This window comes from Vicugna pacos, chromosome 29 (assembly GCF_048564905.1).
Source record: "Vicugna pacos chromosome 29, VicPac4, whole genome shotgun sequence".
In the NCBI taxonomy this organism is placed as follows: Eukaryota; Metazoa; Chordata; class Mammalia; order Artiodactyla; family Camelidae; genus Vicugna; species Vicugna pacos.
Window position 1 is genome coordinate 5,599,559 of NC_133015.1, and position 17,982 is coordinate 5,617,540.

General features: G+C 35.0%; 1 protein-coding gene across 18 annotated transcripts in view; it reads right to left on the minus strand.

Annotated features, from left to right (window-relative positions):
* Positions 1 to 17,982, minus strand: part of RALYL (RALY RNA binding protein like) — a 584,818-nt gene that overhangs the window by 279,540 nt on the left and 287,296 nt on the right. For 17 of the 18 annotated variants that reach the window (XM_072951759.1, XM_072951758.1, XM_072951765.1 and 14 more), the window contains one exon: positions 16,863 to 17,141. In XM_072951759.1, coding sequence (XP_072807860.1) covers positions 16,863 to 17,118 — 256 coding nt within the window. In that variant the 5' untranslated portion in view covers positions 17,119 to 17,141. Of the gene's footprint in view, positions 1 to 16,862; positions 17,144 to 17,982 lie in introns of those variants that run through there. The other variant, XM_015237670.2, reaches the window with a different exon arrangement.

A 17,982-nucleotide genomic window follows, 5' to 3' on the forward strand; every position in this document is an offset into this window, starting at 1 on the left:
TGTTTAAATTTGGGTACATCCATTATACCCCAATTTTTCCACATCTATGCCAACATTTTAATCTTTCTTTTCAATAATAACCATCTTAACAGGTGTGAGGTAATATCTCATTATGGTTTTTATTTTAATTTCCCTGATATTTAGTAATGTTGAGCACTTTTTCATATACCTGATGTCATTTCTGTATCTTCTTTGAAGAATTGTATATTCAAGTCTTATGATCGGTTTTAATTGGGTTATTTTTTATTTTTTGCTAATGAGTTGTAGGAGATTCCTACATGTTTTGGTTGTTAACCCCTTATCAGATAAATAGTGTCTCCAGTTCCATAGGTTGCCTTTTTATCTCTGTTGGTTGTTTGTGCTTTTGTGTAGAAGCTTTTTAGTTTGATGCATATGAACCCTGAAGCCATTATCCCAAGGGAAATAAGCCAGTCACAGAAGGTTAAATACTGCATGAGTCTACTTACATGAGGTATGTCAGACTCATGATGCAAAGAATAGAATGGTAGTTGCACATGTCAAAATACATTAAGAAGATAGATCTCATATTCTTTTCTTACCACACACTCACATGCATACACACACACACACACAAATACATATACATACAAAAGAACGTAAGAAAACTTGTGGAGGTGATGAATGTTTAGCATCTTGATTGCAGTGGTAGTGTCACAGATGTCCAAATTTAGCAAGATGCATGCATTAAATATGTGCAAATTGTGTACATCAATTATACCTCAATAAAGTCTAAACAAAAAAGAAAAGCAATCCCTAATAACCAAGCATTTTAATTGGGTATCTACTTAGTGGCATAATGTCACAGAAAAACCACTCCCAGTGACTTAAAACATTTATAATTTTGTTGTTATTACTTAATAGAACATTCTTTATAGGAAAAATACCAAAAATAAGAAAATATTAAACTGTCTTCAGAAATCATAATTATTTTGGTGCTAATGGTGCTGATTTTGTGAGACTTTTATATGTACACTGTGGAAAAATCACATGAGTAACCATAAAGTGTTGTTCAGAAGGCAGACTCTGGCCATGCTGAAAGGAGACACAGATGTAAGATTAATGAGGTTAACTAAAATTCCTGTAGTCTTTACTTTCAATAGGAAGTATAAATATAAATGCAGAATGATTTCTTTTTCTTTAATGTGTGTGTGTGTGTGTGTGTGCCCTAGCTCGGGTTACTGAAACAACTGAGAAATAAGAAAAAATTCAGTGGCAATGAGTTTCCTTAGCACCAGAAAGTTGGATCTAAATAACGTCTTCCATTAAATGGTATCAAAGTTCTTTGGTGAACTGGCTGATTCCCAGTATGAAGCAGGAAATTATGATCCAGGAACATTTTATCATATCAAAAGAAACTAGCAAAGACTACTAGAATTATGACATAATGATCCAGGAAATGATGTGAATATGGTGCCACAAAAAACAGTCAGGATATTGTGATCATTAATTAAGATCAAAACTGCAAGGAATTAAAACATACCAACCACATTTAATTCTTGAACTTACAAAATTATTAACAATTTTTTAAAATCCATTTTAATCTTTAGAAAATGCTAGGAAATCACTTTACTATACTGAGTAACAGTATGAAGGAAAAGAATCATGAAAAAACGTTTTCTCCCCATACAATAATAACTCAGGGCAATCAAATACATGATGAAAAAAAACTCTCCTTTTAGAATAATTCCAGCTAATGAGAAATTTTAAAATGATAGAAATACATTACTATATTCAGTAGCTATTATTATCACAAAAGAAAAGAAAAAAAGACACACACTTTTTGATAGAAATGCACACAATCACCTATGACTAAATCTTTCAAAATTTCCACATAAATTGATACAAGTCTCTAGATATATTTAAAATTTTTTAGGAAATACAAGAAAGTGGGAAGGATGTTAAATGATACCACAGGGATGCAATCGCCAAATTGCAGAATTTCTGAAAATTTATAGGACAAATGACTCAGTCCTTTCAACAGATAAAATGCAAAGAGAGATGGGGAAATTGTGGGTTCATAACCTCCCTGGGAGCTTCTGGGGTGTAATCTGAAACTGGCTCCTGTACAAGGAGGGAGGGCAAAGAGAAACTGAAGAAAGGGGCAGACCACTTCAGGCTGGTAGGCAGCAAGTTTGGGAAGCAAGGGAACTTGGAGGCTTATCTTGAGTGGTTGTGAGAGGAACAGTTTTCTGCACCCATCCATTAAGTTTATACAGAGGCTTTAACTGGGTTTGGTCACGTATGGAGTCCAGATAGTCTCAACGCCAAATTATTATCTCAAGGCTGTATCTTGAGGCAGCTTCTGGGAATGAGGAAGGCAAGCAGAAGACACATTTCAAGGACAGGGAAGGAGGAGAGTGGAACCCTCCAACTGCCCAGGTCTATCTCTTCAGTCAACTGGTGGTTAAGCTTCTCTATGACCACCACAACAGGAGTATATTAGGAGAATGCATAAATTAAGAGATTTAAGGACACATGTCAAATCAATCTCTGCATCTTATCTGAATTCCAATTCAAATAAGTTAATTTAAAAAGTGTAAGAGAGGGACTTACAGAAACAGGAAATTATTACTAGATTGATACTGAGGATTTGTAGCAAAGAGATTTGGTGAGATCATGCTATTGTGGTTATGTTTTTTAAATTATTATATACATATACGTACTATATATAAAAATAAAATGTGTATGTATATAAAATAATACATTATATAATATATATAATATAGAAAATGATGTCTGAGGTTTGATTGAAAACAATCCAGGGAGTAGAAAGGAAATGAATGAGGCATAGAAAAAATAATGTGGTTGTGTACTGATATTTGCTAAGATGGGATCATGTGTACACTTACTTCATTATACTGGTCTCTTCACTCTTACATACACTTGAAAATCTTCAAAATAAAAAGTCAAGAAATGAAGCAAAATATATGCAAAATTGAAATTCATGACACAAAGGATGAGAGGGGGAAAAATGAACTTAAAGTGTTCTATGAACCTAGGGTGATTTGGGAAGTCCAAAACTAATTACATTGCATTAAACTAACAAATCAAGGATATTGCTGTAATCTCTAGGTGAATACTTCAAAAAACAGCAAAAGTATGTATAACTTACAAGCTAATAGAATAGGAAATACAAAATAATAAAAGAAAGATGAATCTTAAAAAAATGGCAAGAAAGAAAAATTAACATGCAACACATGAACAAATAGAAAAAAATTGCAAAGTTGTGAATATAAGTTCAAATATATCAGTAATTAAATGTGAATAGATTACTATAATTAAAAGACAAGGGCTGTCAGACTGTATTTTTTTAAAAGATTATATTTTGCTTACAGGCATACATTAAATATTAAGACACAGGATGACTGAAATTAAAATGGATAAAAAATGGTATACTATGCAAAGAGTAATCAAAAGAAATAAGTTCAGCTATATTAAGATGAAACGTGTTTCTTTAAAACAAAAATAATTAAGAGATAGAGATACATCATACTAATAAAAAGGGTGAATCCATTAGAAAGATACAATAATTTCAAGTTTTATTTGCCAAATGTTGTTGCTTCAAATATATGAAGCAAAAATTAAAATAACTCAAAAGATAAACACATGAATCCATAATCATAATTCACCTCTCCTAAAAATTGATGGAAAAAAGACAAAAATCAATAATAATACAGCAGATCAGAGAAATTCAATAAGTGATTTTTGTCTTATTGAAGACACTTATTGAAGAAGGCTTCACAGAACAACAGCAGAAGACATGTGCTGTTTATCAACTGCAGATGGTACACTTAAGAAAGAACATTTATGAAAACTGACCAGATAGAGAGCTATGAAAAAGGTCTCATTGAATTTTAATCAATTTATTCTCTAGTTACAGTGAAATTAAGCTAAAATCAATTTTTAGAATTGTAAATTCAATAACAAACTTTCTAAATAACCCAATCGATCAAAGAAAGAACATCAATGTGAATTATAAAATATTTATTAACTATTGATTCTGAAAGTGTGATGTGTTAGAACTTGTGGGATGAAACTAAAGCTGTGCTCAGAGAGAACCATATAATAAAATGCATTTTTGAAAAACATGAAAAGCTGAAAATGAATGATCTAAGTCTCCATTCATGAAGTATAAAAGAGTAGCAAACCAAACCAAATAAAGTAGAAGGAAAGAAATAATAAAGATAAGATTACAGAGTAATGAAACAAAAACAAATGTGTAATAGAGAACATTCACTAAGCCATAATTTGGTTATTTGAATGAATAACTAAACTGATTTAAAAAAGAAAGCTCAGAAAGAAGTTACCAATATTAGGATCAAGAAATAGAAAGACATCACTTAAAGACCTGAATGACAATAAAATATGAGGACTACGAAGATCTTGACAATACATTTGAAAAAGTGTGTCAAATTAGCACATCCCTTAGAAACGTATCTTAGAAAACGTATCTCTCTGAAACTGGCACGAGAGTAATTTTAAAAATCTGCATATATCCTATGCCTAGTAAAGCAAGTGAATCTGTATTAAAGATCCTTCCACAAAATACTCCCACCCTGAATGACATCATTGGTGAAGTATCCAAATATGACGCCAATCACATACAAACTCTTCCTGAGAACGGGAGAAAAAGGAGCACATCCCAGTGCATTTTATGAAGTCAGCATCTCCTCAACAGCAAGATTGTTAAGGACATAACAGGAAAAAAAATTGAAGGTCAATCTCTAAACCTCTATCACAAACATAAAATTTTTTAAAAAGATACTAATTTATTATCATGTTCCATTGATTCCACAAGTGTGAAATTGATTTAACATTCAAAGATCAATTGTGGTTCTTCATATTAACAGAATAAAGGAGAAAAATCAAATATTAATTTCTATATAGATAGGAAAATATCAAATACATTTCAATAAAAATTAATGGCCAAGTTGAAATATAAGGAGAACTTTCTGAATTTCATAGGGAATTTCCACAAAAATAAAATTCTCTGGTAAATGATAATAGCAAAATATTGGCAGCTTTCTCATGTAATAAGAAAAATGTTTTTCCTACCACTACCATTCCTCAATATTATTCTGGAGATAACAGCCAATGTAATAATGTAAGGAAAGAAAGAAACATTGAAAGATAAGAAATAAAACTACTGAGAAATCTAGATGAAGATGGTGGAGTAGAAAGTTCCTGAGCTCACCCCCTGGGGAAGCTAGGATGGCAAATAATTCCAAAATAAAAAGAAAAAAAATCAAATATTTGCTAATTCAATTTCTTATTTTCATTGCAACTAATGTTCAGATTAACTGGAGGATTGGTTTACGATTTACATCTTGGGAAGTGAAAACTTTGTCAAACTATCACGTTGAGAAAGGAGGCTGACAGTATGTTCTTTAGACATTGAGGCAGGAAAAAGCTAATTTTTCTATCAGTACAAACGGTAATAATAGGTTTATATAATGGTGCCTTGCTAAAAGTGTTATTACCAGCAGCATTCTTTGAAAGTTTTCTACAAGACTTTCATGACTTAGAAGCCCCTGCAAGGGCTGTGTACTTCTCAAGGGGTCTGCAATGGATGATGTTGGCCAAAAAGATCATCTGTATTCATCATTTCAGCCCAGGCTCTCTGTCAATCGTCTTTACTGAAAGTTCAGACCTTGCATCTCATTTGTACCTGGAGGCATATGCAGGAAACTAGTTCTCACCAAAATGGAGTAGGGAAGTTGCAGTGGGAGAACTGATGCATTTATTAGGGAAAACATCAACTAGGGATGCCGAAATTCTTAATCTCTCTGTTTTAACAAGCTTTGGGTGGTACTGTTGAATAATATATATTTGAACGTTATCCCGAGCATCTGAGCAGTCTCAGAACTCAGTATTTCTTACTTAACACTTTTATAAGACTTGTTCTTCATAATTTCTAGTGGTGATCCTAGATGTTTGAAGGGACTTAAATGAAAAAAAAAATTACATCCCTAAAAGGCATTATAGTAAAGATGTGAAGAGAAAGACAGCTTTAAAATTTTTTTAAATCAGTAAACATATAAACATGTCAACTGTACAGACAGATTAATTTGTTTCCGGCATTTGCAGTTTTAAGGATTACAACAAACTGGTGATACAAATGCTAAACTATGGCCACAAACATTGTAATTGCTCTGAAATGCCCATACTGAGTTTTGTTTTCTGGACAACTGGAAAAGCTCTATCATTATTATAAATTATGAGTTAGTGTCAAAATAATGCAAGGCATTGTTTTCATATAGTTTATCTTGTATAAAACTATTGTTAAGATTTCTAAATTAATGGAGTTTGTTGCGTGATTACTCCAAAGCGGTGCTTTTTAACCAGTTTTTGCCCCTAAGAGGATTTCTGGTAATGTCTGGACGCAGTTTTGGTCATTGCTACTGGGAGAGGGTACCTCTGGCGTCTAGTGAAGGGGAAGCCTCGGCTGGAGATGGAAGTCGTGGCTTCTGCTAAACCTACTACAACGCACAGAACAAGCGCCCAAAACAAAGGCCCCAAATTTAAATACTGCCAAGGTTAGGAAACACTGCTCTAAAGACATGTATTGCTGTATACAGCCCACCAGAAACTGCAAAATGCAAGCATCCTGTTACTTAAAGGCATAATTATATTACGAAAGCAGAAAATAAATGAAAATAAGATATTCAGGAAATAGCTTATAACAATTACACTAAACCTAAGTACAATCTTCATTCCCAGAGGGCTTCACCTATGTCTTGGACGGAATAGAACATTAATAATTCTTTCACAGATGAAGGAAGAAGTGAATGAATATTTCAACAGTACAAGGAAATCAAGGTGCATGTTAAATAATACGTTACATAATTAAAACATAACAGTAACTCAAATGATAGTTAACAAACCTAACATTCTTTTGAAGCTAATGTTCATTAGATGGAATACAATCTCGTAAGTATTTCTACACACTTGGATTCATCAGTGTGTCACGCAAGACCCTGCACAGCCTGGCATCAATCTTACCTCCCTCCACTCTTCTCCATGAGACCAGTCTTCATCCACAGGGCTTTATTCACTTCTGCCTGAATTAAGACTCCAGGTATAATGCGCCATCCACCTGAAATTCCTCTCCCTATCCACCCATCCTTTTAAATCTCTCCTTGTCTCGAATCATCTCCCACCACACTTGGAATCATCTGAACGAATTTCTTACTCTCAGCAATTACCGACTCAACTAGAATGGCCTGCCTGCACCATTGATTCAAAAGCTGTTCAGAATGGTGCACCACACACACACACGCACACACACACACAAATACAGAGGACTTCTCATGGCACTAGGATGATTTCAGAGGCTGAAATCACTGTGCACAAACTTTTATCACAAAGTATGTACTGTATGCCAGCAAGGTTCTAAGCACTCCACAAACACATGAGTTCTGCTTTATACACTGAGCTAAATACTACAGGTGAGAAAATGGACTCTTAGTGAATAATTTCTTCATGTTACTTTACCACATGTGGCAAAGAAGCCGACTGCCCACTAAAGATTTACTGTTTACTGGCGGGAATGACTGCCCAGGCCCATTAGCATCTAGGTGTGGTCCATGAAACGTAAGCAGGTAAGCTGAGTACCCCTTCCAGGCTTGAAATGCAGAACTGCCAGAGCATCATCCTCTCTCTTTTTTAACCAGTCTGCTGGCTTTGTTAGAGCAGGCAGAGAGCTAGAAACGAGCAGAGAAAGGGGGACACAGACCCAATGGCAGGAATCGGGCGGAAAGGAAGGGCAGAGGCCAGATGCAGGAAACCACACGTCATGTGAGCACCAAGGGTCCCTGGGCAGAGAAAGAAAAGCAGGAATCTTTGGGCTGATAAGGGGCCACAACTTTTGGCCTGGAGACCAACAAAGAAAGGTGAGAAAAGGCAGGAGTTTCCAGTGTCCGAATATAACCTTTTGCTCATTATGCCCTCATTTCAATCAAATTGGCCTTGCAGGTCAGAAGCACCCATCCTGCCATGACACTTCTGATCCAGACTAAATAAGGACAAAAATCCCTCCTCCCTTTGGGAAGGTGGAGTTGGGATGATAATCAGGAAATATGATCCCAAACCCTTCCCTCCTCAGTGAATATTTCGTCCCTTCATTTTTACACCCTATGTAACTAACTTGCTAAAGAAACTCAGGGCAGCCGCTCACCTGAGCCTGCCCGCTCTCCCCTTGAGAGTGTACTATCCATCCTTCAATAAATTATCACTTTACTTTTCTTAACCTCTACGTCTTGTCTCTGAATTCTTTCTGGGACGGGACAGGAACCTGGAACACTGGTTGCCTCCACCGGCAACATCTTGACTCCCTTCCAGGTACATCGTATAGTGATGGAATTCAGGACAGGTTGTCTCAGAATAGGCCACTCTGGCATACTGATTATTCTGAATTAAAGTTACTTGAGAAACAGCCAGTGCAAAACACTCTGACTCCCTTTGTCCCCTGGAAAGCAAGAAATAAATCTCCCATGGGAAAGGTACCTTCCCCGTACCAGGAATTAGAGAGACATTCTTATTACAAGAGATGAGGAATTCGAGGCCTGAAGGCTATATAAACAAATTCTGTTACTTCTTTACTAATTTATTACCCAAGGCCAAACTCCTTTGTCTGTCAACTCTTCCCAAATGTATTGTTTCTTTGTTTAAAAGGTATAAAAGCTGCCTGCCTTGGTCACTTTTTTGAGTTTATATTTCTATCATCTCCCATATACACAAATTAAATTTTTCATTCTCCTGTTAATCTGTCTTATGTCAATTTAACAATTAGACCAGTCAAAGAATCTTGAAGAGAAGAAAGGAAAAGTTCTCCTCCCCTACAGTAGCCACTCACTGAAAGATGTCAGAGCATCCTACAGCCTGGTCCCCGGATGAAAGAGGAGGACTGAGCCCCACCTTCACCCATCTCCCCCTTAGGACACTGACTGTATTTTATGTGAGAAAGAAACAAATTTCTCTTAGCTGTTAAAATGTCAGAGTTTAAAACAGGGAACTATATTCAATACCTTGTAGTAACCTATAATGAAAAAGAATATGAAAACGAATATATGTATGTGTATGTATGACTGAAACATTATGTGGTACACCAGAAATTGATACAACATTGTACACTGACTATACTTCAATATGAAAAAATAAAAGAAAGAAAGAAAAAGAAATGCCCAGAACAGGCAAATCTGTAAAGACAGAGAGTACATTAGTGGTTGCCAGTCTGGGCGAGGGAGCAACTGCTAATGGGTACAGTATTTCCTTTTGGGGTGAAAAATATTTTCTAGGAACAGTGGTTTTCAGTGGTTTTAGAATATACTAAAAAACAAACAAACAAAAGTACGATGCAGTAACTGTGCTATGGGAAAGATCAAGCAGGTTGACAAGTCTACTTTAACTGCGGATGCAATAGACAATAAGGACTACATTTAAGTTCCTCTAGAATCACCCTGGTTTAAGCCTGATATCACAGCATCACCATTACCATCATCCCTTCTCTCTCTCAGAAGTCTCCTGGTTTGGATGATAAAGTGTACAGTCACTTTGCTGATATATTGATATGGGGAAAAAAATTACTGGCAAGAATAAACAGTGAAGTAACTTCAGACGAGAATATATGAGTTTGATATCTTATGACAGCACGTGTGTGCTGTAAGGCAAGTTAATTTCTCTGAGCTTCAGTTCCTACCCAGCAGAATAGACATAAACACTCATATTACTTACCTCTCAGTACTGCTGTGAGAATCAAAAAAGATAAGATGAGCTTGAAAGAGCTTTGACAATGATGAAGTACTTTGTAAATGTCTAGCCATTAATAAGAGACAACTATGAAAGGGTGTCATTTTAAGGAATATAGAGGAAGTATTCCATGAATAAAATCTTTCTTTAAACCAATATATCATTTACTATAACCTTTGAATAAAATATATATTTGTTAATATTTGATGCTTAAAGACTGGGCTATGTTTAGAAAAAAATTAACTCATGTCTACTGACTAGCTAACTCTGGGATGTCTGACTTTTTAAAATAATGCAATTATTTAATGCAATTTAATTGTATATCATAATCACAACAAAAACAGAATAAAATGGAAGAGGCTCCAGAGAAATAGCTCATTGAACCCTCACAAGAACCTTCTATTCCTACTATTAATAACTGAATCCCTAAGTTCATAAACTGTGTCTTTTGCAATCATAGTAGGAGTGAAATAGTCTACAAATAAAGACATTTCAAATGTCTACATATAGCCTGTGTGTAATCAAGCCAAGTGTAATCAGTAGAAATCGGCACTAGTCTAGACTTAGCCTCCAACTTCTGCATGATATTTGGGTACAAAAGGACACTTTAGGTGTGACTGCTCATGTAAAAATTGTCAATACTAAACATTTAACATGTTTATTTTACCTTTCATATAATGCATTTGAGAAAAAAATAATTCCAATGACTAAATTTCAATTAAAAATAATAAATATTCCCAGTATTAGCAAAACTTAGAAGTCAGTTTCAATGAACTATTTAAAAGAGGACATGTTAATACTTCAAATTTTTAAATTAAAAATTTTTAAATAACCAATTGAAATACATTTTTAAAAGGAATTTACATTATAGAAATTGTGTTTTTTACAAAAATCATTCAGAACAATTTTACAGTGGGATTCTGATTTTTTTTAAGAATCTCCAATTACTGTGGATCCAAATGCAAACAAGTGTTCCTTTCTGCAGTTTAGCAATCCTCATGACCTATCAAAGGCAGATAGCCAGGGATATAAAAAAGATACCCCTTTTCTATTGTGATATAAAAGATGTGCTAAAGAACTGAAAATGTATAAAAAGCAACGAAGTTTCCTTTTCTGTACAATACCCACAGGGTGTGTTATGATGGGTACTTGGAAGGCAGCAATACTAAAAATCCAGTTTATTTATTTGAAATCCTTTAATGTGTTCAATTATCATATCTCCAAACATATGATCAAGAGTATTTATTAGGTATGTTTCCTCAGACAGACAACTGTGAACTAGGAATAAGAGATATCAAAGGGGAAAAGAAGAGAGAATGATTTTGAAACACGTGTCACAGACTGGGGTCACAGCCTGGCATGAGGTCACATGCCACCCAGGTTTGAATGAGTAGACTGTGAACTGAAAATAAATCTTAAAGAAAATAGCATAGAAATGGGGGAGGATGGCACCCAAAATAAATCTGTCAACCTCACAATCAGGTTTGGGACATGCCTGGATCATAGACTTAAAAAAAAAAAAAACTGGAGACGTTCTTTGCAGTTTGAAGAAATAAGTATTTTTGTTTTCATTTAATTTCTCTGAAGTATTAAATATATGGGAGTTTAACCTCAAAGGCAAAAAAGTACCCTTTAATTATTAGTTAATGTGCTATATGCCTTTAAGGGAGGTAACCTCAGGAAACAAACTATGTATTCAGTAAAACATTGCTTGGGGTCATTATCATGTTGATAAAATGAATAGATCATTGAACTAACACAAGGTGACTTTTCATGTGTTATGTTATAAAGTTCAGAAATCTTCGTCTTTAATCTTGAATTAAAAAACCCAAGGAAGGAAGTTAATCGAGACATTAGACTCTGACCTTTCAAAATTCAGATGAGAGTTCCAGTATTTTGAGCTCTAATTTCTGAGCTCCCTTAATTACTCCATGCACTGTAATTTTTAGGTAGGATCCAGCAATCTTTAAAATAACTTCTCATCTTACATAAATTTGGAAAGAATGCAAACTATATACTTACTTAACATTTCAAACTAGAATTTGATGATAATTTTATGGTAAAAGTTGATTTCTTCAGAAAGATGCAGAGTATTTTATAATCTGGATATATGGAATTTTTGTTCTTAAATGTTGAGTTATACAAATGTAGTCAAGTGTGTAAATTCATCCTGACTATGTCTGCAATGGTTAACTTGCAGTTGGTCTGAAGAACATTTCTATTTATGCCAATGGCTTTATTAAAGACAAACAATGAAATCTGGCAAGGTAGATAAAAGGTTTTCTCCACCACTCAGCTGGGCAGGTGGCTTTGGGTATAGAAGACATTGATACGGAAAGAAACTTAGGCTTTAAAGATAATATGCTTAAGCTCTCCCAAATGAGATTTTTAAATATTAGTATCAATAAGAACATTTGTGCTTATGAAAGTTTGGAAATCATTAGCAGCTTAGGGGAACTGACTTAAGGATCGACTAAGAAGGTAGTCATCTAATACTCGAAGTTTTGGAAGGACATGGTACCTGTAACCTAGAACTGGGAGATCAAAGAGCTGTGTAGAAGGTCCTTTGGATTTAGACTTCCAGAAGTCTTATCAGAAAGGTTCTTCTTTTTATTGGGACCCAAAGGTTTCTCCACAGATCAGTCCTCAGCCAATACTCTTTGCACCCTGTATACTTTCCCAGGGTGAACTTATGCATCTCCATAGTTTTAGCTCTGTCTGTGTGGATGACTTACAAACTCACTACCCTTAGTCCAACTCTCTCCTCCTAGCTGGGACTGCGTATCCAAGATTCTAATAGATACATCTACTTAGATACCTTCAGGCATGTACATCAATCTTAATACATCTATTCAGTCCTGAACTCTGTCTTACACAGGAATCTTTTCCTTTGGGAAATCTTTCTCCATCATCCTGGTTATCTGCAAGTCAACCCAGAAATATGGGAATCATTCTTAATTCTTCTCTTTCTGTCTCACCCATTGTGCCAATTAGTTATTAAATCTTATTGGTCCTACCTCCTTTTCCTAACTTTTTCCTCTTCTTTTCCATAATTTGAAACCTAGATTCTTTCAGCAGACTGCAAACACATGTCCTTGTTTCTAGTTTTATATCACACTAATCCATCCATCAAACTGCTGATGGATTATTCTTTCAATAAAAAATGTCAACTTTTCACTTCCCAGCTTAAAACACTTCAATGTCCCCTTACTGACAGACTCAAAATAGCTTTTCGTATTTTCCATTTAATAAATGCTACTTTTCATCACATGCATAAGCCATTCTTAGTTTAGAGATATATTTGTAATCACCATCAAACAATAAGGACTCACATTAGGATGTTTAATTTTTTCTGGTACTATTGATGTTCTACTTGAATTTCTAAATTGTCTATAAAAAACTAAACACATAGTGATACGAAGTGATATGCACTGAGATCAAATAAGATAATATAGGTAAAGAACTAGCCCAGTGCATGGCTTAATCAATACTAATTCTCTTCCCACCTTAAAGAAAAGGAGGAATGCTTAGATAGGTTGTGGTACGTGAAGCTAATGACAATTTTGTATGACAGTGGTCTATTATTTGATCCATAACCAATCTGCTTCAAATTAAGGACTTGTAGGGTTTAGTGGGAGCTAAAAACCTTAAAAGGTTTATTTGAGAGTCAAAAATCTCAAGAAGCAAGTGATTTACTTAAACCTAAGTTTTCACCTGTCACCAAAAATAAGGTATTTAAAGCCAGAAATGGATATATCTCCTGGAAAACTAAACATTTTCTTCAGGAACCAGATGCTCATAAGGAACATCTAACACATGCTTTTGCCTGAATCCCTAGTAATATCACTTAAGGAAAGGTGAGTAGATTGAGACACTTGTCCTGAAAAGCAAAGTTATTAAGTTGTAAATCACCTGCTTTGTATGAAAAGGCGTTCAGCTTAGACACAAGGAGTGAACGACCAGATTTCAACTGAAAGAATCAAGTCTTTGACTTGGATTCAAGCAGAAAGGGTGGACTATGGCTGATTAAGATATATGCTCCTTAATGGAAAAAAAAAAAAAAGATAAATGCTCCAGAGATTAACTGGAGGACACAACCGAGAGAGGATCCCAGAAGAATGACTGGGAATGAGAAATGGTATCTTCTTAGAAGCATAATTTAATTCTGGTCTCTCAAAGAATAGTGATGTGGTGTCATCATTTTGTCCCCCCATGGGATTTTCCAAGCAAGGCACTAAAGTTTTAGTGTGGCTATCTCTCCTTCCCCACTGCATTTTTCTCAAAGGGATAGCAAAGAAATGAGCAGTGATAGGTATTGGGGTTCAAGGCAGCCTGCTCCAAAACATGCCTCAAGGCATACTGATTATTTCGAATTAAACTTACGTAAGAAACAGCCAGTCCAAGAGGGACACTCAGACCCTCCTCTGTCTCCCGGAAACAAGAAATAAATCTCTCATGTGAAAGGTATCCTCCCTGCACCTGGAGGTAAATGAACACCCTTAACACCCGGGCCAGCGAATCCTGGCCAAGAAGCCTCTAAAAACAAACCAGTTTACTACCCAAGCCCAAACTTTGTTAAAATTCCTAACTATTTAAGTCCCCAAATCTAAGTTTCTTGGTCCTGTCATTTCCTCCCAAATGTATTGTTTCTTTGTCTAAAAAGTATAAAAACTACCTGCTTTGGCCACTTCTTGGGCCCCATTTCTACAAGCCGTCCATGTGCACGAGTAACAATTTGTTTCTTTTTCTCCTGTTAACCTGGGTTATGTTGATTTTATTATTAGCCCACCTACAAGAACTCAAGAGGGGTAGGCGGGAAGTTCCCCCTTCCCAACCTAGGAAATGAGACTCTGGAAAGTCAGCTATAGTTCATGAACACGTGAATTGGACTTTTAATTGATTTTATATTGGCAACTAACTTAAAATTAAAGGCATTAATAATTAAAGGCATTCTTACAAGTATGCACTAGTTTCATAACAATCAGGATACAGGAAATGGGCATTTCTCTGATAACTGGTTCAGATGTGGCCTCGAAGTAGAAATTTCAACTTAGAAAGGAAAACAAAATTGGCGGGAAAATTTCCATTTCAAGGTAAACAAGTAGAATGTGGATATTAAAAAAAAAAAAAGGACAAATGTAAAACTTCCCAATGTCTTTCTGAAAGTATTGTCTTTCATTAAAATATGATAAGTGAACTAGAGGAATATAAATAAAACCATATTCCTATATGGTAATGATTGTGGTTTTATAGCAAGCATTTATGTAAAACATCTTTTACTCCCTGAAGACTATTAACCCAGGCTTCACTCTCATTTTATTGAATCCCATACCTTCCCCCCAATTTTTCATAACTATGTTATATAACTTGGTAACACAACATTCTTAGCACTCTTCTAACTTGATTTGTCTAAGCTTTTTATTCTTGTTTCTTTTATATGCTCCTTCATCTTTATGTCTGTGGACATGAAAGAAGTAACATCATAAATTAAAATATGTAATTCCAGGTACAGATGAAGGCTATGAAAAAAAAAACACACTAATAGAATAGACAGTATAAGCAAGAGGGCAGAACGTTATTTTATTTTAGTCAGGTTGGTCAGAAAAACCTCTCTGGGGAAGGAAAATTGGAGCAAAGCACAAAATAAAGCAGGGAGAAAATAATCTAGCAAAGACCTGTCTTCTGAGCAGAGGAAACAGCAAGTCCAGGGCCTCCGAGGTGGGAACAATCTTGGGATGTCTGAGGCATATCAAGATGGCCGGCAACACTGAAGTGATACAGGAAGGCAGAGAGAGCGAGATGGAGCTGAGGACGTGCAGTGTGGGGCACTGTAGCTGTAGGATAGACTTATCTTATTCTGGGGGAAATGCGGAGGCACTGGAGGCTTAAGAGCAGATTAATGGCATAATGTCATTTAGTTTTTCAAGGGACCAAGGGAAAGTGGAAAGAGGCAGACCAGTTAGGGGGTTATTTCAGTGGTCCAGCTGAGATAAAATGGCAGCTTCTATAAGACAGCTATTGGTCTATTGGTCTAGATTTCAAAGTTGATTGAGTTTGGGGTATATTAATGGCAAGAAATAGGATGATGGATAACATTTGGAGTGTGAGGGGAAGAGAAGAATCAGGGTTGACATTTAGGTTTTTCTTTGAAAAACTGGGTAAATGAAGTTTCATTTATTATGATGGAGAAGCATGGAGGTGAAGCAAGTTCGGGGGGTGAAAAATTAAGAGTATTGTTCTGTTTTCTGATCATAAAGCTGAGATCCCCATTAGACATCCAAAAGAAGACATTGTATAAACAGATTAATATATGAATCTGAACACAATAAGATATATAAATTGGAGAACCATTGATGTTTCAATTACAATTTTTCCTTTTGTAGAAAGAAGATTGTCTCATTTCTATTTTTTATCTGCATACTTTTTACAAAATGTTTTCTCCTAGAAATTTTCATTTTATTTCAGACTATATTCCTCTCTTTTCTTTGAAAAAATAAACCATATTCTTCCTTGTACATTAGACATAAATCTGATTATTGCACATGACTGAGCAGACACAACAAGATCCCTGCTTAGGTAAGAAAGAATGGATTATAGTCCTTTTCCAGTCCCCAAGATTTACTTCCGTTTGCTATTTTCTGTCCCTTCTCCCGAAAAAATAAAAACAAGAGATGACAAAAATACATTAGCCTCTCAGAGCAAATGCTAAACGTATAAAAAGTAAAGTATTTTTTTTGTTTGTTTGTTTTTGTTTTCTCAGCATAGTGTTTCCTGGAAGATAAGACATCATTTTAAGTCAAATAAAGTTAAATATGATGCATATTTTTTATTTGCCTGGACCTGTTAGGATTGGTGGAAGTAACAAGTATTGCAAAGCAGATTTGATCTCATGCTTATAAATTTGTGGAGAAAATAAGACACTTGTAATAAAGCAATAAGAGAACAAGAAAATAATATAAATGATAAATGCATAGGCACTCTAATTGATTAAGAGATAAATGTCATGGTAATGCTGGCTTTTAACAGTAAGCCATATCCAGATATGTGCAGAGAGTAGAACATTAAAGTGAAACCCGTAACCGAGCAGGACTTACCGAGCGGCTGACCTGCGATGATCCTGGCATTTTCTCCAGCCACGGCAGCTCTCGCGTGCCGTTCACTCATGTACTGTACAAATGCATAACCTTTGTGAACTGAGCATCCAACTATTTTTCCATACTTTGAGAAAATGGCTTCAATGTCAACCTTCTTGACAATGGCTGTATTTAGATTGCCAATGAAAACGCGAGAGTTGATGGACTTGGGGTCATTCTTATTGGTGACATTGCTGGTCTGTGTTTTGCCAGTCATGGTTGGCTCTCCTTGCTTTAATCCTTAAAGAAAAAAAAATCAAAAGGAAAATAATTAGATTGAATAAATACCACTGGCTTTTAACAGTTTTTCAATAGTGTACCAGGTAACCTCTAATTCCTAACTACTACTGATCTTCTTGAGAAGAAAATTTAGTAATATATATAAAAGGTGAATATTGCATTGCAAAATGCAGTAGCAAAATACTTATAATTATTTAACATATTGTGATAAATTCCTGATTTACTTCTCTAAAAGTCAAGCCTGCACAGTGACTAAATCTTTTGTAGCTGTTTTTAATTTTAAGTCTATCAATATTTCAGAAGAAAGTTTGAGGAATGAGACACCATACTGGCTATTTCATTATCAGAACCTTTCTATCAGAAATTAACAATTCATTTTATTAAATGCTGTGGAAGAGAAAAAAGGATTAAAACTTTTTAATATTAGAAATTAACATAGGAAAAATACGATTTTGAAAAAGAAGGATTTAACCATAATTAATTCTATACATTCTCTTTAATTGAACCAATATCAAATTTCAGTTTCAAAAAAACAGCATATGTAGCTAGTTTTCATCAATGTTCAGCAAATTAGCAGACTGGGTATCTGTGCTGTAATTTCTATTCTCAATCTCATTTTTAATTCATTTAACTAACGGCTCCTATGTTGCCTAAGGACTGCTAGTATTTCTAAAAACTCTTCTGAGCTTGGCAGAGTGTTAAATTGTGCTTAATTAAACTCAATGAAACTTTTATTTCCAAGTACTCCAACACTTACAGATTTATTTTTTAAGGCTTTAAAAATTAATTAATTCATTCAACAATATTTATTAAGCACGTTTTTTTTTTTTTGGCCAGGGAT